Source organism: Phoxinus phoxinus (genome assembly GCF_949152265.1).
Source record: "Phoxinus phoxinus genome assembly, chromosome: 12".
NCBI lineage: Eukaryota > Metazoa > Chordata > Actinopteri > Cypriniformes > Leuciscidae > Phoxinus > Phoxinus phoxinus.
In genome coordinates this window covers 21,089,465-21,112,399 of record NC_136887.1, presented here as the reverse complement: position 1 = coordinate 21,112,399, position 22,935 = coordinate 21,089,465, and the positions used below count along the sequence as shown (strand labels likewise).

Sequence of the window (22,935 nt, the reverse complement as noted above, 5' to 3'; positions counted from 1 at the left end):
ACAACAGAAGAAGAGAAAAAGATGTCAAATTTACCGTCACTCCCACAGCCGCTGTTAACACCCTGCAGCGTTAACTGACTAACTTTTTGTGATTTGATGCAAAGTAATATAATACTAAGTTTAGTTTCATAAATGTAGCTACATTTAAAAAACAAAAATTAAATAAAAAACTTTGCAGGATTTAGGATGCTGACCGTTAAAGTCATGAATCGCAGTCTGTGAAAAAGGTCTGCAGACATCCAAGTGGAATACTATTTGTCTTGTTGTGCTTTTCACTGATTATTCACATTATTTATAGGCTATTACAAAAAACAATTATTTGATTACTTCTTTTCACTTATTCAACTGATTCTTTCAAAACACTGATTCATTCAGGAATGACGCCACAGCCACTCACTGTACTGTACTGAACTGAATTCAAGCGTTATGGTGATTACTGTCGAATAGACTGCATGATGAGTGATGAGATGTTTGAAATGTAGGCCTATCCAGTTCATGAAATTAGTAAATAATAACTCCGTGAATTATAAATTCGATCATGAAAACACCATGAAACAACATGCCACTGGGGTCCTTTTGTCTCAGGTCAAGGGTCTCATTTTATTTTTTCAAAATAAAAACAATATATTTTTCCTAGGCTACTTCTAAATTAATTACTTTATCTTATCTTATTTTTCTGTCACTTCATTACAGCGTGGATAACACATTTTTCAATTAAGAAATTAGCAAACATTCACAGACCTAATTTGTTTGGTAATATTTTGGTAATACCAACCTCAAGAAATAAGATCATTGAACAACAGCGCCACCCTCCGTCCAAATGCTATATACACAGAAGAGTTGCAAGTCCGACTAGTGGAAGAAATTTGTGCTGAAGATACGCCAGTCTCTGTCTGGAAGTCTGCGTGGGATTCACTGCTTGAGACTTTGTCAAGAGTTAGTTATTCGAACGATTGCTTTGGAAATAGCAGAATTTTTTCTCAAGTAAAGATCTACCTTCAACATTTATATTCATATTTCCGTCTGACATCCTATGCAATGATCAAATTTATTACTCTTTTTGTTGAATTGTGCATCATCTATCAAACTTCTCTGGGTGATATCACTGAAGGTGAGAAATCTTTATTTTCTCTTTCTACGCGAAACAATAATCGTCACTGGACTGAGTTGTTTTTACACATAACTTGAGCTTTCTCAACCTGTATTTCGTTCGTTAAAACAGCAATAGGGTTTAAATGAAGAACAACTGCGATTTTGTTTACCTTTGCATTTGACTTGGACTATCAGGTCTTAGTAGAGAAATGGAGATTTTATTTGAGTTTTTAGGAACGAATTAATTGGATAGTATATTCAGGCTAAATTGTCCAACTAAATCACTTTTAAAAGTTATTTATGTGTTGTAGCCATGCTCGTTTTCCCACTAGCTGTTGATTATCAAAGCTAATGCCATTCAATTTCGCACTAGATTTCTGGGATGATTCAGAATCATGATTCAGACTCCAGAGTGAAATACATGTTGACGTACTTGGTCAAATGAGGTGTTGGGAAAAAAATGGACATAAACATTATTTGTTTCATCCACTAGGCGTTTAATATATGATTAACATGTTCACTATTTGATATATGATGGTCCATACTGTCTAAGCAGTTGTAATTATATAATGACAGAGTGTGAGCTCACCATCTGTGACAGGGCCCTAATTTGACCTATTAAAGGAAGAACTTTAATTATATGTCACCTATGGGTTAATTGTCCCACTGTGGGGGCAACAAAAATACCAAAACATAAATAACTAAAAATCTTGCCATGTAGTATATATGGTATGCATGTGAACTGAACCGAAAAAAAAAAATGCATGCTCAATTTGTATTGTCATTTTGCATATTTACGATTAAAAGTGGTAATGTGAGTAAAGGGGTTTGGCTTTCTGCACAGTTCCAATGAAAGTTCTCATTCCAAAATGAGAACAACATTTTCCTCACAAATTAGGAAAGTTTATTTTTTTTTTTTAAATTTAGGGCCGCTACATAATGTTTTCCAGGTAGAGTAAATCAGACTGGGTATTGACTAATGTTGAGTCACAGTCTTGGTATGAAACAACTTTTTAGACTGTAGACAGCTGCAGTCAGTCTCCATGAGTATGAATTCTACATTTATATATTTAACATAATGTATTTCAAGTGTGGCCATCTGTCCAGGACTCCAGGGTGTTATCTCTATGGCCCAAGACTCTGGGATAAGATCCAGCATCCTGGAAACCCTACATAGGACTAGCAGTCTGGAAATTGGATGGATGAATATGTTAAATGAGATCCCTCTAGGCCTGGCAACAACTTTGCATAATGTTATCCTCTTTCCATATACATCATTGGCTTAGATTCAGTTTTTCTTTTGCTCAGACATGTCTCAATTTTTACCACGAAGAAGAAAGCGGTGATTTGTAGGGATCAGAGAGAGTACATTGAACTACTTATTGAGTACTTTTGATTGGTTGCAAGATACCATAACTCAATAATTATCCATCCATTTTCTATATTTGCTTGTCCTAGGTATGGTCACTGTAGTCTTTCCAAAGGCAGGGAAACACCCTAGACAGGTGGCCAGCTTAATAATTGAATATTACACTTAAAAGATAATAACTACATTCTTGCAGAGTTCTCACAGTCATGGATAATTGACCTCGACATTCCGGGAAAACAAAAAGTGTGTGTGTGTGTGTGTGTGTGTGTGTGTGTGTGTGTGTGTGTGTGTGTGTGTGTGTGTGTGTGTGTGTGTGTGTGTGTGTGTGTGTGTGTGTGTGTGTGTGTGTGTGTGTGTGTGTGTGTGGTGTAAATATAATTTTATTCTGAAGCAATATTCTTATCAGTGTTCTATCAGCTCTTACTTACTTAAATCAGTATATTTGTGATATTCGCCCCCATAAATTGGTTTACAGGGCATTTTTTACTTTTATAAAGGGATTTTTCCCTAACCTTATTACCGTATTTGTGTGTCACCTTTTATATAAAATTCTTACATTTTATTGCTAAATTCAATTAATAAAACCAAATGGAATCAGTATAAAGAATATCCATCTTTCCCTGTAGAGGAAACACAAAAGCTGGTTAGAAGCAGAAGCAAAATACAGCAGTATGTTTCTGTTTCTGTGAGTTTCTTAGCGTGTGTGCTTGCATTCATTTGTTTTGGCTTCTCCTCTCGTTTCTCCAGTCTCATATATATATATACAGCTTGCGCACGCTTCAACTGGTGCAAATTTGTTAGTGTCAATACATTATCTATTACCAATCGCGTTTACACATTGAATGTAATAAAATTGGAATCATTCTCGCCAAAAAAGTTTTGGTGGTTCCCAGACAAGCGTTAATGTCGAGCATTGCATGGAAATATATATATATATACACATTTATATTTGTGTAATTGTTGTGTTTGCTACCAATATACACATATACTCAGCCACTTGGAATATAGCTGAAAAAAAAAAAATGTAATTACTAAAAGAGACTCTCAATAGGGACAGTGTATTGCTGTTCGTGAATAAAGACTAGTCTTTGAATGCAATGCCCATTTTTTGTTCATGTTGTTTTAGAACCATCTTGACTATGAAATTAGAATTATAATAGGTAACTAGCCTATTCACTTTTTTTTTACTTTTGGTGCATATTGTCTGGAGTACACTAGATGTTTGTAGTGGTGTCACTCCTATTTTTCCACTTGGATCTCTTATTTTGCCTTGTATTTGTATGGTTTAACCTCTGGCATTAGACATGACCTGAACTATTGCCTCTAGTGGCCAAAAAAATGTGTTGCAAGTGCCAGTGGCACAATTGAAATCAATGCAACTATAAGTGTTGCTTGATTCTGTCTGTTTGCTACCAATATACACATATACTCAGCCACTTGGAATATAGCTGAAAAAAAAAAATGTAATTACTAAAATTAAAATGAAAGTTGACTTTATAAAAACAAAAGCTAATTTAAAACATTAACAAATAATATTGTATAATATTAGGCTACCATACATGTAAATACTAAAGTACTAAAATAACACTGAGCCCCTCCAAACTATTTTTGTCATAGCACCTCCTCCCAGTAAGACAATCTCTATGGCTTTCAAAGATCCTAATCCAGTAAACCGACTTGGAAACCCTGAATTGGCTGAATCTTCAGTTTTCTGTGCGCAGAGAGCAGCAACTTTTGGCAAACATGTTTTTGGCTTTGGTTGAAACAGTTCTGTCCTAGATTTCAGTTGATGCTGATACATACTGTACAGTATTGAACTTTGGTTGCTTCTCAGTATATTTTTTCCTGTAATAAGCTTATTTTTAGGGAATGCTCACAGTTATAGACTAAAAAAAAAAAAAAAGTTCCCCCAAAGAGTTTTAAAGATTTATGTATGTGAAACTGGAAAAAAGTGTGTGAGAGGAAAGAATGATGATGGTGGATGTGGTGCATGGAAACAAAAACAGGGGTGGTCGGGATCTTTTTCTGTAGCGCTGGGACTGCAGGATACTGATGATGCAGCTGATTTGCTGCTGTGAAGTGCCAGCCAATATTTTGACTCAATCTTTTCGAAGGTGACTTTTTAAAAATGTTTAGAGATCAAAGCCCAAAATCTAGTTTTACTTCAGGTTTTATTTTATGTTTGCTCTCAGGCTCAGCGTCGGCCTACCATGACACCAATGAAGTTGTGCATGAGGACGAGACTTACTACACCCCTCAGCTGGACTACAAACGTGAGTACTTTCACAAATAAAATACAATATGACTAATAGTGAAATGCTACAGTTACTTTAAAACCTTTTTTTGCCATCAGATCCGCAGTGGTGCCATACGCTTAAGCTATCCAGCGGGGAAGTGTCCTGTTCTTCCCCTCGAGGCGGGCGCTACCAGAGCTCGCTTGGGACTCGCTGTTTGCTCTCCTGTGATCGAGGATATAAGCGGCTGGGGCGATCATCTGTGCAGTGCATGCCCAATCGCCGCTGGTCTGGAACCGCTGTCTGTCGAAGTAAGTAGCCTACTTAAAAGGTGTCAAAATAATTGTACCTTAGAAACTAGTCCTTTGATTCAGAAAAAACATGTATTAAGCAGCTGCTGAAGAGTACTTGACAAAATATGTCCTTACTTGCACCGTGTTTATATTATGTCTGAATCTCTCAGAGGTGCGTTGTCATGTTCTGCCTCTGATTGACCACGGTATGTACAGTTGCACCAGTGGTTTTGTGGTAGACTCCAGGTGTGACTATACCTGCTATGAAGGCTACCAGATTGAGGGAGATCGCTACCGTATGTGCCAAGAAGAGGGGAAATGGAGCGGCACAGAACCGACGTGTGCAGGTACAGTAAAGTTAAGAAAATCTAGTCTAATGTATTTAGTTTCCAAATGTCATTGTCATTATTTAGGCCAATTTCTCCAGTTCTCCCAAATCAGAGAGAAGACGTTGTAATATTTAATAAAAATTGCATTGTTTCAGATCATGACCCCCCCAAACTGAAATGTCCTTTGTCCAGAGTGAAGGTAGCAGAACCAGGAAAACTAACTGTCATGGTTTCCTGGGAGCGTCCTGTTGCTAAGGATACAGCTGACAGAACACTACAGTATGTGTATCACATTATATGAAAGCCATCCAACTACTTCTACTGTACGTTAAAAAGGCTACCTATAAATTACCTTTTGGTCTTCCCTCATCAGGGTCTTGCGAAATGGACTGGAGTCTGGGTCCGACTTTCCAGAAGGAATACATGTGATTCGATATAAAGCCTATGACCAGGCTCGCAACACAGCGACTTGCAAGTTTAACGTGCACGTTGAAGGTAAAGCCTTTGATTTGCTTCTGTTTCACAGTGTTAAAGGGACAGTTCACTTAAAAATTAAAATTGTGTCATTTAATCACCCTCATGTTGTTGTTTTTCTTCTGTGGAACAAAAATAACGGACCTCACTGACTTTCATTATATGGGCAAAAAGCACTGAGACATTTTTCAAAATGTTGTGTTCCACAGAGGAAAAAGTCTAGCCTGGTCCTACCAGACTCTCATACATTTAATTTGTACAGAGTCTGGCCACTCTCCATTGACAAGCATTAACACCTGTGAAGGCGGGTACTCTGTTGAAGTTTAAAACTATTGGATCTGCCCAGAGCCACTCTGGATCTGCCATAACCAATCGCTAACGTTTGGTCGTGAGTCTCGTAACGTATGTCAACTCAAACTAGCGCATAACCTCAACGTCATCGTTCTCAACCACTCCCTCTGTTCGCTGATTGGACCGGTAAAAAATTTATCGGAGAAAACCCATGAATATACCGCAAGCCCAGACGTAGTAATAAGGAAAATGACAATTCAGTCATCAGGAAGTACGTAGGAGGGCGGAGCCAGGCTAGAAAAAGTCATGAGAAATGACAGAATTTTTATTTTTGGGTGAACTATCCATCTAACTATAATCAATAATATTAAAATATGACTAGAAAAAGTAAAAACAGTGGTAAATTCCCTAAAGTGAAATATTCTTTCCCTCAGTGAGAAGGTGTCCAAAGCTAAAGCCACCGATGCATGGCTACCTGATATGCTCATCTGATGGCAATAATTATGGGGCTATATGTGAATACCATTGTGATCCTGGCTTTGAAAGGACAGGTTTTGCAACACGTGTTTGTCAGCTCAACCGCAACTGGTCCGATGAGGCTGCTCAGTGTGTATGTGAGTATGTGGTTTAGCTTATGTGTGTTTTTAATTGAAATGCATATATACATTCAAATAGTAAAATAGAACATGCATGCATACACACACATATACAATATATATATATATATATATATATATATATACACACACACACAACCTCAAACATTTGAACGGTAGTGTAGAAATAATTTAGATAAAAAAATTATATTTCATTACATAGTGATTGCAATTACATATTAAATATTTGATTGTAAAACATTTTTCTCCAAGTATGTGAAATGTTTGCTTTTTCTTGTAGTAATGGAGATAAAAACAGACGTCAGGTCTGCTGGTGCTCTGCTTGACCAGTTTTATGAAAAGAGAAAGCTTCTTGTTGTATCTACTCCAGATAATGCTAATCAGAACTACAGGCTTCAGAACATTATGCTACAGGTAATTTAGATACTTCTTTCACTCTAACAAACATAAATCACAGAAAAGAAGAGTGTACAACTATATGATTGTGGGAATGTTCTGAGACAGAAGGCTGAGTGTGGTCTGGATCTGCGACATGTGACCGTGATCGAGCTGTTAGGAACTCCACCTCGCGCAGTGGGGCGCATCAAACAACAACGTCTAGAGCCTGAGGTCATAGAGGGTCTTAGGTAACTCACTATCTACAGCAGTGTTTACATGTTAAATACCATTATATTTAACTATTATATTTGCAACTGCAATATTACATTAAAAAGTCAACATGGAATTTGGAATGCACTGATCATGATTTTTCATGGCCGATTTATTTGTCATTTATTTACTCTATTACAGGCCAAACTATACAAAAAAAAAAAAAAAAAATCTCTAGCCATTTGAAATTAGAGGCAACCACTGCATTTTAATCACAATCTAAACAAATAGGCTACACATGTAACATGAGCAGTTGTTTTTGATTTAAATTGGATTAAATCATTTCAAGATTTAAAGCAAAAACAGAATGGTCCGACTTCAGATTTGTGAGATTATGCTACACAAAACACCTGCACCAAACAAAAACAGCAGACAGACTGAATAAAAATGCTAATTCTCTCTGTTAGTAGGTGGCGCTTATGGAACAGCAGAGATAGTGTTTCCTTGGTTACCGCTGTACACAGTGCTGCACTTATACACACTACTTAGTTTAATAGAATTATGTGTAGATTGAGGAAAAGAAAATGCCATCAACTTTTCTGAAGATACATTCATATAAACCCCCACCCCAAATTCAATATTTATATTTTTCTTCCAATATTTCGAGCATCACAAACAGTGAGCTTGGTACTCCTTGCGTCCATCTTCAGCAAGTCCCGTCTCTGGCCTGTGTAATATTTCCATACAAATTACATTTTGGCAAATGATCATAGCAATGCAATTTACACTATCCAGTCAATTCCCAGTTGATACAATCAAGATCCCATTATATGTTTTGTCATTGAATATCCTGTGTCAAATAAAATGGGGTGCAAACTGGATTTCGTGCTGACTTTATGTTCCGGCAGAAACATATTGGCCAGTCTAATTTCTATTCAAGACCTGTTCTTATTTTTATACAAGCCACATTACAGTTTTGGACAAGACACTTTGGCAAGGTTTTGCATCAACAGTGACTATACTGAAGGAAATTATTTTGCTGATGCTCTGTACTATGAATGCATTCTTTAATCTAAATCGAAATGTTTTAATCGAAATGTTTGTTTTTTGTATGTAACAGACAGGCACTGCATATCTCGACAGCCTATTTCACCATGGTGTTGCTGGATGAATACGGTGTGGATCGAGAGCGCTTTGTTAACCCCACCACCTCTGATGAGCTCTACTCGTATGTAGAGGAGTACCTCCTCACTGAGGAGGAGCGAGAGAGACTGGAGATGAACAGGGACTTCTGTGACTGACCTCGGCCCGATCAACTCCAGATCTACGTGGGGGGGCATGGGTGGGAGTTTTCCTTATTGCGGTTGGACATCAGGATCCATGCACCCCCTGAGCCTGTTTCCTAGACAAATAGTCATTTGAAACCACATATTGTAGCCATTATTAATAGAAAAATCACAGCTGGAAATGTGATTGAACAGGTTTTAATCTGCAAGTGGGAAAACTGCCAGGCAAGGTTGCAAAAGATACACACTCTGAGGAAAAATAATTTGAACCATCTATAATCGGTGCACAGCACACAATGCGGATTCTTAAAAATATTTAATATTTATTAAATGCAAGTATTTCTATGTAGCTCCTAAAAATAATGTGCTCACGGAGTAAATCAGCATTATGTCATTAAAATACATTGTGTTAAAATATGTGAAACCATACATCAAGTGCACATTAAAAACCAAAGTGTTATTCAAATAAAACATTTACTGTGTCCAAAGGTTCATTTTTAAGAACTGCATACAAATTGTGTTGTATTTGAACACACCCATTCAGCTGCAATTTTTATAGGAAATAAATACAATTAACATATACACATTGCATATTTCCACATCATTATTTTTGAACTGCCTTGAATGTTTAAAATATAATGGATGCATTGCCCTAAAAAGTCTTTAAAATATTACAGGGATGCACAGCTGTAACCAAAACACACAAGCGTTGTGGAATGTGTAAACCTCTGTCCTGGTAATGGTTTGGGGGGGGTTGCACAATGTCCTTACTTGGCTTTTCCCATGGATGAGCGCAGTGGAAGAGTGCCCTCTGCCCAAGAGTCAGGGTACTGCATCATCTTTTTCCACAGCAAGATCTCCTCCCCTGTGGAGTTTGCCACCCACTCTTCATTTGCTTCTGTGACAGTCGCTGTGCAAACATCAGTTTCAGATTACTTAAATATTTGTATTCAGCAAAGATGCATTCAATTGATCAAAAGTTACAATTCGTAATTTATAATGTTACAAAAGACTTCAATTTTAAATAAATGCTGTTCTTTTGAACTTTCTATTCATCAATAATCCTGAGAAACATTATCATGTGTCCACAAAAATATTAAGCAGCACAACCGTTTTTAACATTGATAGGAATAAGAAAAGTTTCTTGAGCACCAAATCAACATATTAGAATAATTTCTGAAGGATATTGTGAAACTGAAGAATGGTGTAACAATGCTGAAAATTCAGCTTTGCGATTACAGGAAAAAATATTGCATTTTAAAATACATTTAAAACAGAAAAGAGTTCATTTTTACAGTATTTTTGATCAAATAAATTAAGCCTTAGTGAAAATTAGAGCCTTCTTTCAAAAACATTAACTTCTTATGGCAGACTTTTGTATGGCAGTGTATACATTATCAACTCATGGATGCTGTAACAGGGACACTTCTTAATTTGGTGTCTGCAGTTGGTGAATCCAAGAATGTAATCAACGTTAAAGGCTTCTGTATTGATTTCAACTCAAGGAATATGAAGCAACAGATTCTCCTACCTGCTCCCAAGCTGAGGCGAACTCCTCCCAGGAAGTCGTTGCTGGACAGGGTCTCTCTGTCCCAGACAGTGAGCTCCAGACACATGTCCTTCAGCTGCTCCAGAGTCAGATCTTTGTACACAAATGTGTGGTTGTAGTTTGGGTTCTTTGTCTTCTTCACAACTGGAGTCTTCTTCTTTGAGGAAGACTTGCTCTTTAATGGCAGCAGATACCTGAGGGGCAGAATTATTTGGCAAAAATAAACAAAAACAAAAGTCCTTTTGGGATAGAGGGAATTAAACAGATGTTTGCTAACCCTTTCACAAAGGAATCACATGTGCCTCCAGCTTTCATTGCTGTCAGATTTTTGGCCTCTTTGATCAACACATGCAGCTCAGCAACATCTGCGGGTTTGGTTTTTTTCCCTTTATTGGAGAAAAGAGGCATAATTTACTATGTAACACTAGCTAAAGATATATTTTAATAGATATGTTAACTGTGCGTTTCCTCACCTTTTCCAGTAGAGTCCTCTGTATGTATCTTATTTGCTGTGACATATTTAAGTAAAATCACCAGCTCTCCTTTGTATTGATCGAATGGAGATGATGGTAAATGGGCAGCTGCCTATTAAGACACACAGGAAAAAAAATGTAAAGGGAATATGAAACAAAACATTTTGAGAGCAGTGACATTTCTGTGGCATTAAAACAACCATAAAAGTGTATTACCTTTCCTCTAAGAGCCATACACTCTTCAACTGGCGAGTCGATGTCACGGCAATCCAGTGGTACCTCCACCTCACCCAGAAAGGCATTGCGGCCAAAACGGTCATAGTGCCAAACAGAGAGTTGTAGTGTGCGAGTCATCAGCTGGGTGCGGCTGATGGAATACTGACACAAACGAGCACAAGACAACTTGTCAAGATGAAATGTTTTTTTTTTAAAGTAAGAGGTTACCATGATGGAGCTTTAGCCAGTTTGTTTAATCCGTTTGTGTGAACTGCACATGTTGTTTACTCTAGATTAAAATGAGGCAAGTATAAGAACTAATATTTGTCTCGCTGTGACTCCCTGATAAGTGTACTTATCTTCTGTGTCAATATCAAGCCCATTCGAAACTAGATGTTAGTGTGCAGTGTTGTAATTACCTGCCATTAAAGCATTACATATACTGTAGACTTAAGTGTTACTCGGTGGTATCAGTTTCTGATAGTATTTCTTGTTCCAAGCCATGAAATTTTTTTATTTTAGGGAGTTTAGTTTTGCTAGGAATTAGTCTATTTATAATTATACTTTTTTTTTTTTAATACGATCCGACAGAAATTGAAACAATACCTTCAGTGTTTCCTTAAAACTGGGGTTGATGTTATGTTTGATGGAAGTTTTCTTCTTGCTCTTGTCTGGGAGGAGGTAAGCCTTGACGTATCTGTGAAAAAGGAATCAACCAATTCGGGGGAGTTTAGCAGACTTCGAAACAGTGATTTTCCCTCTGTAATGGGGAAACCCAGTGGAATGATTCATGGGTGGAAAATTTGTATTCTTGGAAGGCAGTAAAGAACTGAGACCCTCTTAAGAAATCACTTCATAGGCTGTGTGGAGGCCCACTTACGGGTTGCACTTCTTTTTTGCTGCATCAGCATAAGCCAGCCCTTTACATTCATGGACCACAATAGACAGGCTCTGGCTGGACTCATCGTAGCTGAGAGAGAAGACAATATCTCCACTCACTTCCACACGGTCATAGTCTCCTGCTTCACTGTACACACTCATCATACTGCCAAGAGTGGTCTGTGGAATTAGAAATAAAGAAAAATCTGCCCAGCACATTCAAGTGTCTAATATTTCATTTGATTTAGTTTGTACATAAGACAAATTTAAACTATAAATAAACGGCACTTTATCTTAATTAATGCAAGTTTATTAGTTTAATTATTATTAATAATGTATATTAAAAATTAAATAATATTCATAATTAAAATAAGTTTACCCTTGAGCCTCCTAGACTTCCCAAGCTTTTACCAAATGTCTGCCTGTGTATATTCACCAAGTTATCAATATCTTCCTCCTCCTCATCCTCCTCCTGATAAAACAATTCAGGCATGCCATTCAGGTCACTTTATATTGCAGATGAGAAGAATACAGTGCAAAATGTTTAAATGGTTTGAACTTTATTCTTCATTAACTCACAGCATTAAGGCCAGGAACGGACTTGCTTCTATCTCTCATAGACGGCGCAGCGCTTTCTGTTCCATCTTCATGTAAATCAAGTGTGGAGGCTGGTTTAACATCTATGAGAAAACAGTGTTTGTGCATTTAAAAGCCAGAGTGGAAAAATAAATGTATATGTATACTACCATTCAAAAGTTTGGGGTCAGTAAGATTTTGTAATGTTTTTGAAAGAAGTCTCTTATGCTCACCAAGGTTGAGTTTATTTAATTATAAATACAGCTAAAACTGTAATATTGTGAAATATTATTATTTAAAATAACCATAATGTAATTTATTCCTGTGATGGCCAAGCAGAATTTTCAGCATGAGTATATTTTTTCAGGTTTGATGAAAGTAAGTAAGCCTTTATTTAAAATAGAAATCTTTTGTAACATTATAACTGTCTTTGCTGTCACTTTCGATTCTTATTCAAATCTATTTTTTGTTTTAAACTGACCCCAGACTTTTGAAAAGTATTGTATACTCAAAATATAGCCTTACCTGACAGTTTGTGCACTCTTCTGACACTTTTCTTGAAAAGCCCATCCACGTCACGCAAAGAGTCAGAGCAGGAATTCATGTGATAAATTAATGAGGCCTTATTTTGGTGGGATGATAATGCATGGGAATAGGTGACACATAAGCAGAATTAGGACAGAAAAAGTAAATGGCTAAACTGGGTAAAGTATGAATAAACACTTACTGTCTCAGTGGTAGAGGGGATGTCACTGTTACTGGGGGCCATCAGGATGGACACAGCAGAGCCTGTGGGACTAGTCTTGGCTGTAGGTTCCTCTTTTCTAGAAGCAAATCAGAGGCTTGCATCACACTGCTACATCACAAGTCATGGATCTATGTGCCTCTGACTAAGATCTTACCTTTGCATTGAGGGGGTACTGTGGGAGGATTCAGTCTCAGTGCGACTGCTGCCCAGACTGGCTTTTTCTATTGATTCTGTGTCGCTACGTTGTTGCTCTCGCACATCAAGTCCCTCATAAGCCTCAAGAGATGAGCTGAGAGAAAGAAACAGGGTCAAGTACAGATGCTAGACAGAGCTGGCATCCTAATCAATCACATTCAAACACCTCAACCACTGTGATACTGGGATCAAAAGGCTAGAGGAATAGTACACTCTCAAATAAAAATAGATTTGTTTTCGTATTACTCATCCTAACACCATTACAAACTGATATGCTTTTATTTTTCCTGTAGAAGACAAAAACATATTTCTTCCTAACCGTCAAGTTCCAAAAAGGATGCTAAAAGCACCACAAAAGTGATCCATATGACAATATATTAACTGATAAGTTCTCAAATCAAACAGGTTGGACATTTATATTATCACATGCATTTGTTTTTGTGTGTCTCGTAACCAAATATCATTAAGTAAAACTGCACTTATTGGAGTTTGACAGCCTGCGGAGACTTGTACAGAAAACATCTATGAGAAGATCTTATTGTCCCCACAAAGTTGTCGCCACAAAGATGCCAATATCCTAAATCCTTGACCGTATAGGGACATTTTTTGGTCCCCATGAGGAAAACAGCTTATGAATCATACTAGCTGATGTTTTTTTGAAAATGTAAAATGCAGAACGTTTTCTGTGAGGGTTGTGATTAGGAGTAGGTTAGAGTTAGGGGACAGAATGTACAATATAAAAATCATTATCTATAGAAAGTCCCCAAAAAACATGAAAACCCAATGTGTGTGTGTTTTAGGGGACAGAATGTACTGTACAATATAAAAATCATTATCTATAGAAAGTCCCCATAAAACATGAAAACCCAATGTGTGTGTGTTTCAAAAAAAAAAAAAACAGCATTCAGGTTTGTACTTGTATAAGGATGAATAATTAACACAGAAATAGTCTGTGACCTTTAATAGAGTGCTATCACAATAATTGGAAAACAGTAAATATTTTTTAGGAAATTGTAAATATTTAAAAGAAGAACATTACACTGTTTGATCAGTAGAAACATGAGACTGTATAAATAGTGCTGATGACAACACACCTCTTATTTGCTAGCGCGACATCCTTTAGTCTTGGTTTGGGCACAGGTACAACATGGCTGGAATTCAAGTCAGCTCTGTTTAACAGCATTTCTCCAGCGGTCTCTTTCTTTTTAACTAAAACAGAGAGATGTAAATTTAAAAATGGGGAAGTAAGAGGTGTATAATGATTAATCTCAAAACACTGCCGACCACTATTCTTTAAAGTAAACCAGAAAATTATTCCTCTCTCTTTTCCTCTTCGTGAACACAGACAAAGACAATCTACTTCCCACCCTTTATAAAAACAGAAAGAGTAGGTTCGCATTGCTCTATCCGAATGTCTGGCATCTGCTTCCTGTACTCACTCAGAGGCCTCTTCCTGAGGGAAACGCGGACTAAGTCGTGTCCAGGAGCTGCAGAGAAGCGGTTAACCCTCTCGTCATAGAACCAGTCTCCGGTGCTCATCTTCAGATCTCTGAGAGAGAGAGGGGGAAAAACCTTGAGTTTCTGTTGAACATTAACGTTTTCCATTAAGCAAAGACCTAATTTTCCAGTCTAATGTGCTTCTTAATGACAGGGTTTTTTAAATGGACTGAGGCCAAAGAGAAGGATGCTGGGAGGCATGGGGTACACACTCACATCTCTTTGGCACACACGGTGCACACCCAAGATCCGTTGGGTCGAACTGATAGGCATTTTCTGCAAACCTGATGTTTGCATACTCTGCATTGGCTACTGTTGCTGGTCAGAAGGCCCATGGGCTCTTGGCAGCGGCCACAGCTGCGTTCACTGTATTTCCCACTGCCACGCTTCGCACCCTTTCTTCTGGTTTCCAGCAACTCAGATTTCAGCTTCCTAAGAGTACACAAATTAAGAATTATTCGCCTGACCAACATCCTTTCCATGAATAGGGTACAAAATAGGCTCCAATTTCTGATGTATGTGATTTTATTTTTCTAGCAGTACACATTAAATAAACATAAAAAAGTTAAGCTATATTAATTCAGATATAAATATTTGTTGTAACAATGTAAGTCTTTACTGTATCTTTGATCAATTTAATGTCCTTGCTGAATAAAAGTATTCATACTGACACAAACTTTTGAACGGTTCAAAAATAAATAAAAGATTTGTAGAAAAAATTTAAATAAACACACACACTATGTAGTCAGTCAGTCAGTCAATAGTGGATATTTTAAGACCCGAAAATGATGTATTGCTATTTAAAAAAAAAAAAATGATTACAGTCTATTTTAAATGAATAGTTTTATTTTAGTCTGCATTTCAAGAACAGGACTGATTCTTGATGAGGCAACAGTGACACTCACCTCACACGCAGATCCTCCAAGCGCCTGAGCTCCTCATCCCGCCGGAGGACCTCTAGTATGAATTCTTGCTCCGAGTCGGTCAGGAAGGACACGTTGATCTCCATGTTCTGCACCATCCTCAAGAGTCAAGCCCTGCTTCTAAGGAATAGTAAAAAAAAGACTCTGGATGCATAAGTCAACATAATATATTATGTCAACACAAATGCAAATTACAGAAACTTGTAGAACCACCTGGAACAATTTACTAAGGAACATACCAGTGTTGCAAATAGATAGAAGCTCACCCAACCGAGAATAGGACATTTGCTTTTTGAAGAAGAAGAGAAGAGACTAATATATATAATGAGAGTGTTACACAAATAAAGGAAGCCCTGCTGTTTGTAAAAAGGGAAGAGACCTGGACACAGGGCAGAACTGACAAATAAAGGGAGTCACCTTTCCCAGTGCATTCACGCAGTGTCTGTCAGTGTGTCAGAGGCTCTTCAACACCTCTCTGCAGGAGCTGAGTAATTAAACAAGCACAAGGACACACTGTGACATGTAGCTCAACATGCAAATTAGTTGGTTACCAATGAGCCAATATCACAACAGGGAAGCAGAGATATTCCTATCCCTGTATCTACCACATAAATCAAGTACAAGCATATTAACATTATTAAAACGGGGTTTTTTTTTTTTAGCCAAGCAAATGTATTTATTTTGCACAAAAAAAAATGGTAGGCTAGTTCTTACTGACATTACGAAAATAATTATCTGGTGGGAAGACATGGCCAAAGAGCATGAGAACCTTGTTTTGATTTGTCACTGGTAAAATGATGGAAAGCAAATCAATAACAATAATAATTTATGTTGTTTGAGATTAAATAACTAAAGGCCAACCGAGTGTGGGAAAAGGGGCCCAAGCACTGGAATGTCATCAGGAAAAGAGGAAAACAACATGCAGTCTGCTTATCGCAAGAGTTACCACCCTTTAACGACACACAACCATGGGTGGAGATCTTTAGCAAACCTTTTTTAAATGAGACACTTATGATGATTATTACTCGAAAGCACCCAAGAGCCTTGTAAAAGCCCTTTTGAGCTCAACTGGTAGAAAAAGTGTGAGAAAAGAAAAGAAAAATTTATTCAATAACCTTCAATTACAACTGGGTTGGTCTGTATCCAAAACAAATGACTTTTTCCTCATTCTTTAAATGTTTGAGGAAAATAGAGAGGATTAAAGTGAGCACCACTATTAATGGAAACTTCCTCCATACTGATAAAGATCAAGGCTGTGTTTCCCAAAACATCGTAGAACCAATGCTTTTGGGAAATGCAGCCCTGAAGGATTTGTGCAGATCTAACACATGGACAACAAACAATAACATTAAATTCACTTAACTAAATAACCCAATTACATGTAAAAAGAGTCCGATATTAAACAGAAATTTGTTAAAACAAACAAGTAGGAAAATAAAATACAAATTCTACCACACTTTAAGATCTTGGGGGGAAAGGATAAAATAAACATTGTTCGTGACAATATCAACAACTGAAGAACTATCGTATAGGGAAGTGTTAATCTAAGGTAGAATATAAACAAAAAAGTGTAATACTTAATATTATATTGTAATATTAAGTAGATCTATAACATCTCTAGCAAAATCTTTTCAAACGTGCTTTCAAAATTTCACTTACCAATGGCGCAGGATTTTTCCACACTCTTTCTCTCGTTTCCTTCTCCGTGCGAGCTCACTGACTTCCAGCTTTGCCAAACAAACGTCGCGTCCCGGAACAAAAGTTTTCAGTCACTGCAGCTCTGTCTGCGCGTCAGAGAAAGCAGCAGGTGCGCGTCCACGATGCGCGCAGACGTCAGCGTGGAGTCCATGGACAAAAATCACATATTCGTGAGCGAGGTTATTGGTCTTCAGTGTTTTAAGATTTTAAAACCATTCAGACCTGATTTTTTTTTTCACTAAGCAAAAAAGCAGTTTTTTTTTAAATGTTTAATGTCTATTAAAATGGACACCAGGACTAAAGCAACATAAAATACATATTAACTGGAGCTCAAACATAATACATTGTGTTAATTTGTTCAGAAGATTTTGATAATGCAAAAACAGGGTGAGATGATAGGATGTCTTTCTGTTGCTTGCAGTGGATGAATCTATGCATGTGTCTATGTATGTGTGTACTTGCTGGTTGATTTGATCAATATGATTGTGTGCATTGTCCCATCAATGCATCAGTGTGTGTGTGGTGGAGTGTGTTGCTGTGTATTACTATTCACTCATTTCACATTCACTTTCTGTCACTAAAACCAATGGAAAATTCAATTACATTTTATAGTCACTTTGAGGACGAATAAAATCATATTTATTATTACACACACAATCACAATGTATTACATATATTATTATAACCCTATATTTCAGTGGGATTTGGGATAGAAAAAGAAAGAGCATACACTACCATCTGAAGCATACACTACCATCCACTACCATTTTTTAAGATACTTAATCAGCAAGGATGCATTAAATTGAACAAAAGTGACAGTAAAGACTTTGATAGTTACAAAACATTTCTATGTTATAAAAATACTATTTCCTTTCAATTTTACATTTGTCAAATAAACTGCAAAAAAAATTGCAGTTTCCATAACAAAATCAAGCAGCAAAACTGTTTTCCACATTGATAATAAGAAATGATTTCTAAAGGATCAAGTGACACTGTACACTGCAGTAATGGCTGCAGAAAATTCAGCTTTGGATCACACAAATAAATTACATTTTAAATGTATATTAAAATAGAAAACTATTATTTAAAAATGCAGTAAAAAAAAATATATATATATATATATATAGTATTGTGATCAAATCAGTGCAGCCTTGGTGAGCATAAAAACTTTATTTTAACTTATTATTAAAAATCTTAGCAAAACCCAAACCTTTGAATGGTAGTGTATATTATACATTTATTTATTAGTATTGGGGAAATTCCATATAAATCAAATAAATGTTGAAGGTTTCTTGCAAATATTGAAGCAAATCAGCAATCAGAGGGTTAAATTGACCAGAGCTAATTACAGACAGAGGGTCTAGACAAAAACAACATTATACATGAGTGGATGTGTTTATCAGAGAGGTTTACACTCTAAGTCCAGAACCACATGACTGATATGTGGTGCGTATGTTTTGACATGCTCTATGTGCTTGATATTTGTCTTCCATTCACTTCCAGTGATGTCTAACAAGAGTGTACAGATGCGTCTGGCTGCGTCTGAAGCCCAAGCAGTCCGTACTTGCATATCTCTCTGGATGGAAGAGTCTTTATCAACATCTATAGCAGATGTATGTTCAGGTGGTTTATGGTGCAAAGGTGTTGTGACATTGTGGTGAATATGCAGTATTCCTCCAGTGCCTCTCTTTAGCAGACGACACGCCACTGGCCAACCCTCCTCTGAACTTGGTATGAGGCCCAAATTCACTCGATCAGCAAGATCATTTAAAGGAAGCTAAAAGGGATGTGCAAATATGTTTATTTATTCAACTGCCCAGATATGTGGATCTGGAAATATTCACATAATGAGACAAAAAAAATAGATATACTGTCTATTGCCAAATCAACAGATTCTCTTCCACAACAACAACAACAACAACAACAACAACAACAACAACAACAACAACAATAAAATCTGAAATATTAGTAGGTGCAATTAAGATAATTACAATCAGCACTTTTGTATCTCAGTGTACAAGCTGTGATCCTCCTCACCTGCCTGTTGTCTCCTCGATGGATAGTGCAGCGGTCGGACACACCATTGATCTGTAGGTTTCTTTGAAGAGCCTTCACTGCATCTGGGTTCCATTCACAGGCATGCACATGAGCAGCCTTAGCATGTACCAGATATGGAAGAGTAAAGTAGCCAATCCCTGGACAATGGAGTAAAATATGGTCATACATCTCGGGTAATAAAAAACATTCCAACTCTGAAATGGTAAACACACAGCATTGCTTTTACCTGCATATAAGTCAACCACAGTCTCTCCAATGCAGTTAAAGGAAGCTATTCTGAGCTTCTCTGTGATATTCCCACAAGAGAACATGCACTTGGTGACATCAAACTCGTACCTGAAATTTCAGACGGATTAAGTCATTTGAATATTTATTTAATAAATTGAGATTTATTTCTTAAAATAACGTGGCAACTTATGGGTTACCTAACATGGTTATCGATGTGTGTCACATAGCTGCTGTCTCCTAAAAGCATTGTCACTATAGGTGTGCGGTAACCATCATGGGAAATTTTTTTAATTTGTGCTAAACGTTTGACTCCCAGCGTCAGGGCAACAGCAGTCCAGAATTCAGATCCTAAAACAAATAAAAAGTAAGAACATATTTGAAAATATTTTGCATGTAATCAGACATTTTAGTTTATTGCTATAAAATATAATTCTAGGATAAATTAAATGTTAATAGAGGGTATACAATCTAATAATTTTATATATAAAAACTGGACCTTCAGAGGGTCACCTACCAATTTCTTTCCATATTGCATTAGAGAAGCAGCCTTCACTAAACAGGACAAGATCTCCGTGGCATTGCCATCGGCTAGGAATGTCTCTCTCCAGATCCTCACTCCATGTTTTTCCTTTAGAAACCAGCAAGGACTGTGCAGTGTCTGCAAGCCTCTTATGGAAAGATTTAACTTTCTCCTTCTTTGATAATGGAGGAGCCTAAAAAAAAGCAGGTATACAGAATACAGATGTTCAGATGTTCATGTTCAGTGACTTGGGTGCAAACATCTTTTAAATAACTGTCAGTGCTTGTACCTGGATATCAACAATTTCACAAAAGCCGTCCTGTGCAACATGTTCCTTTAGTGCCACCAGATCAAGCTGTGCCAGAACAGATGCTACGACTGGAAGGGTTACAGTCCCATCTGAGTGTTTCTGTGCACAGTACATGCGGTCCAGAACACCTTGTGACAGTAGGTATTTTCTGAAAAATGCATGTTAATACACCAGCAAGATATCAAAATAGACACAGAAACGTATAACTGCTAAACTAACAATAATATAACATGGTATTTGTAGTAAACTGTAGTAAAACAAATAGTAATAAATCCGCCAAAAAAACATGGTTACTACACTTTTACTATAATAAAACCATGGAAAATATGCCACAGAGAGCAACATTTGTTCGGTGCCTACCTGTACAGTTGTGCATGACGTTGCGGCACTTTTAAACACGGAATTACAAACATTTTCCACAGGATGCGTTAGAAAAAACGATCAAAATATATTATCTAATTAATTATCTACCAAACTCATTTGAGGGTTCATCAAACCCGTACTATTTTAACCTAAGGACACACGTTCGCCTTAAAGAAATGTCGTTCCTAGTCGGTTGTGAGTTCCTAGTAGGAACATTATGAGTGTTGCACTTGTAGATAACTTGGAAAACAAATGGTGCATATGATGTGATTTAACAGAGGTTATTAAAAGTTTTGTCGTGTATCTGTTTCTCTCTTTTGGATTGTTTTATATGCGTTGTAATTGTAAAAGTTATTAAATAATGCTCTTTCAAGTCATCATCTGACTAACGTTACACCACCGAAACGGTAGATGGCACAATCCTTTAGATTTTACCGCGAAAAACATCCGTCTGGTGACGAAGAAATGCAGCCCGTCCAATCACAGTAAACGCATCTTTCCCACGTGACACTTTATAAACATTGTGGGAAGCGAGCACGGTAAGATATCTGCAAACAGAAGTTATAGATGTAGGAAATGTAATTATATATCCGTTTTCACCATTATCTTTTTTATAGGTGTACAGAGGGTTAGTTCGGGCAACATTGATATAAACGGCTTTTAATAATAATAAAACTGTACATTATTCATAATTAATAGGACTCCTTCTTCCCCTGGCATTTAATGTATTCTCATTTCGAGCAAAATACTCAAAATAGGAATGTTAAAGGTATAACGGAAAATTGTTATAATGGAACCTGGCTTGTCATTGAACAGCTTTTAATAGGCTTTTCAGCAAAGTATGAAACACAAACACAACAGTCAATGAAACGACTGTCCTAATGTAAAATGTTAGGTAACTAACGTTACAACAATAACAAACCATTGTAATGGCCAACACATTTTTTTAATAACACATTATATAAATTTAAAACACGTCTGACAACTTGGCCTCCCAAAAATGAAAGAAAATACCCTTGTCCTGACAACATAGTAACCTTCCAGTTACAATTGCCCTGGTCTCTTTATATAAGACCGTTCAATCCTTGTCACCTGTGCCTAACACACTTTGTTTTACTAGATGTCAGTGAACAGTTGTGTTACGTCTATCCGGCTTGATTCCCTCAAGCAAGCTGACAAACCACAGATCCACCTGTTACCTTGTGAAATAGAGCATGATGGACCTGCTGAAGTCTTCAAGTTCTTTAATCCCACTGTGAAGGAACGCAAACACGGTTAGTCAAATACCAGTGCACGGTTCGAGAATGAAACGCATTAAAGCTCTCCACCCAATAAAAATGACATTATGTTTTGCAGAAACAACAGTGTCATTCAGAGGTCGAGGGCTGAAGGGTCAGGAATTGCATTGTCCACAAGGATACACAGGACTAGTGCTGAAAGAGGTCCAAAAGCCTGCGTCCGACCAAGAGGTGACCTGACCTGCACTTTTCTTTGGAATTCACAAATATGAACTACTAAATAACAGATTATTAACAGAAATTGTTTTGGCATTTGCTTTTAGGACAGAATAGTTAAAGTTTCTTCAGTGTTTCATAATTTCTCATACTGGAACTTGGAGACACCTCCCACATCTGATGATGGAGTTGTGATGGCTATGGCATGGCCTCAGCTCGCAGAAGCGGTGAGTAACTCTTGATACTTAATAATTAGAATCTGATGGACTAAAAACCATTTTCTCTCAATTGAATTAAAATCTCTAAAATATTAACTTCTAAATCAATACTTCTTTCTACAGATGCACAGACCAGTAGACGAATGATAATGGACATTTTTTTTATTGTGGATACCTGCTTCTTCTCAAGTACATTGTTACAGTTAAACAAATGTGAAAATGATTCTTTGCTGGAAGTCAGAACAACTAACTCGCTGGGCTGTGGTATTGACCACCATTTTACCAAACTGATAGTGAAGTATGAATGTCACAATGTAATATGACTAACTATTAAAATTTTGTTTTTATTGTTTACCTTGTGCAAACCTTTACTTTGCCATATATTTGCCCATTATTTATCAGTAACTGATACGTTTTGATCTGATACACCCTACCGGTTGAAAAGAACATTTCTGAT

At 37.0% G+C, this 22,935-nt stretch overlaps 4 protein-coding genes across 6 annotated transcripts; 2 read left to right on the top strand and 2 right to left on the bottom strand.

The window, feature by feature from the left end:
* The first annotated feature begins 859 nt into the window (after positions 1-859).
* srpx2 (sushi-repeat containing protein X-linked 2) lies at positions 860-9,036 on the top strand. The gene is made up of 10 exons (XM_079631463.1): positions 860-1,111; positions 4,654-4,734; positions 4,815-5,006; positions 5,159-5,335; positions 5,473-5,596; positions 5,691-5,812; positions 6,517-6,696; positions 6,980-7,113; positions 7,204-7,325; positions 8,408-9,036. Exons 1-10 carry the CDS (start codon positions 1,039-1,041, stop codon positions 8,586-8,588), a joined length of 1,386 nt encoding a protein of 461 aa, XP_079487589.1. The 5' UTR covers positions 860-1,038; the 3' UTR covers positions 8,589-9,036.
* On the bottom strand, positions 8,758-17,509 carry sytl4 (synaptotagmin-like 4). Of its 3 annotated transcripts, XM_079631459.1 has the most exons (18): positions 17,289-17,509; positions 16,047-16,113; positions 15,612-15,749; positions 14,923-15,138; positions 14,649-14,758; positions 14,304-14,418; positions 13,169-13,303; positions 12,994-13,090; positions 12,792-12,888; positions 12,270-12,370; positions 12,070-12,162; positions 11,692-11,870; positions 11,418-11,508; positions 10,812-10,973; positions 10,596-10,707; positions 10,400-10,508; positions 10,105-10,316; positions 8,758-9,483 (listed from the first exon to the last, which is right to left on the bottom strand). In XM_079631459.1, exons 3-18 carry the CDS (start codon positions 15,725-15,727, stop codon positions 9,341-9,343), a joined length of 2,088 nt encoding a protein of 695 aa, XP_079487585.1. In that variant the 5' UTR covers positions 15,728-15,749; positions 16,047-16,113; positions 17,289-17,509; the 3' UTR covers positions 8,758-9,340. The 3 variants fall into 3 exon arrangements, with proteins under 3 accessions (XP_079487585.1, XP_079487586.1, XP_079487587.1); XM_079631460.1 differs by lacking the exon at positions 16,047-16,113 and having other exon boundaries at positions 17,289-17,500; XM_079631461.1 differs by lacking the exons at positions 16,047-16,113; positions 17,289-17,509 and adding an exon at positions 15,869-15,956.
* A 941-nt stretch (positions 17,510-18,450) lies between these two features.
* On the bottom strand, positions 18,451-21,293 carry trmt12 (tRNA methyltransferase 12 homolog). Its single transcript, XM_079630512.1, has 7 exons — positions 20,804-21,293; positions 20,423-20,591; positions 20,128-20,326; positions 19,811-19,961; positions 19,612-19,721; positions 19,365-19,522; positions 18,451-19,104 (listed from the first exon to the last, which is right to left on the bottom strand). The coding sequence occupies exons 1-7, from the start codon at positions 20,854-20,856 to the stop codon at positions 18,727-18,729; spliced, it is 1,218 nt and encodes a 405-aa protein (XP_079486638.1). The 5' UTR covers positions 20,857-21,293; the 3' UTR covers positions 18,451-18,726.
* On the top strand, positions 21,250-22,830 carry rnaseh2c (ribonuclease H2, subunit C). The gene is made up of 5 exons (XM_079630513.1): positions 21,250-21,345; positions 21,927-22,080; positions 22,163-22,275; positions 22,368-22,487; positions 22,602-22,830. The coding sequence occupies exons 2-5, from the start codon at positions 21,927-21,929 to the stop codon at positions 22,623-22,625; spliced, it is 411 nt and encodes a 136-aa protein (XP_079486639.1). The 5' UTR covers positions 21,250-21,345; the 3' UTR covers positions 22,626-22,830.
* Positions 22,831-22,935: the final 105 nt, after the last annotated feature.

Coding starts and splice junctions, on each gene's coding strand:
- sytl4 (XM_079631459.1), bottom strand. CDS start 15,727: ATGGTGCAGAACATGGAGATCAACGTGTCCTTCCTGACCGACTCGGAG. Junction 11,509..11,691: donor GCAAAAAAGAAGTGCAACCC/GTAAGTGGGCCT, acceptor CCTTTTTCACAG/ATACGTCAAGGCTTACCTCC. Junction 9,484..10,104: donor TCGCCTCAGCTTGGGAGCAG/GTAGGAGAATCT, acceptor ATGTTTGCACAG/CGACTGTCACAGAAGCAAAT.
- trmt12 (XM_079630512.1), bottom strand. CDS start 20,856: ATGTTTGTAATTCCGTGTTTAAAAGTGCCGCAACGTCATGCACAACTG. Junction 19,523..19,611: donor TGTGGTTGACTTATATGCAG/GTAAAAGCAATG, acceptor TCCATTGTCCAG/GGATTGGCTACTTTACTCTT. Junction 19,105..19,364: donor ATCGAGGAGACAACAGGCAG/GTGAGGAGGATC, acceptor CATCCCTTTTAG/CTTCCTTTAAATGATCTTGC.
- rnaseh2c (XM_079630513.1), top strand. CDS start 21,927: ATGTCAGTGAACAGTTGTGTTACGTCTATCCGGCTTGATTCCCTCAAG. Junction 22,276..22,367: donor AGCCTGCGTCCGACCAAGAG/GTGACCTGACCT, acceptor ATTTGCTTTTAG/GACAGAATAGTTAAAGTTTC. Junction 22,488..22,601: donor GGCCTCAGCTCGCAGAAGCG/GTGAGTAACTCT, acceptor TTCTTTCTACAG/ATGCACAGACCAGTAGACGA.
- srpx2 (XM_079631463.1), top strand. CDS start 1,039: ATGATCAAATTTATTACTCTTTTTGTTGAATTGTGCATCATCTATCAA. Junction 5,007..5,158: donor TGGAACCGCTGTCTGTCGAA/GTAAGTAGCCTA, acceptor TGAATCTCTCAG/AGGTGCGTTGTCATGTTCTG. Junction 7,326..8,407: donor GAGGTCATAGAGGGTCTTAG/GTAACTCACTAT, acceptor TGTATGTAACAG/ACAGGCACTGCATATCTCGA.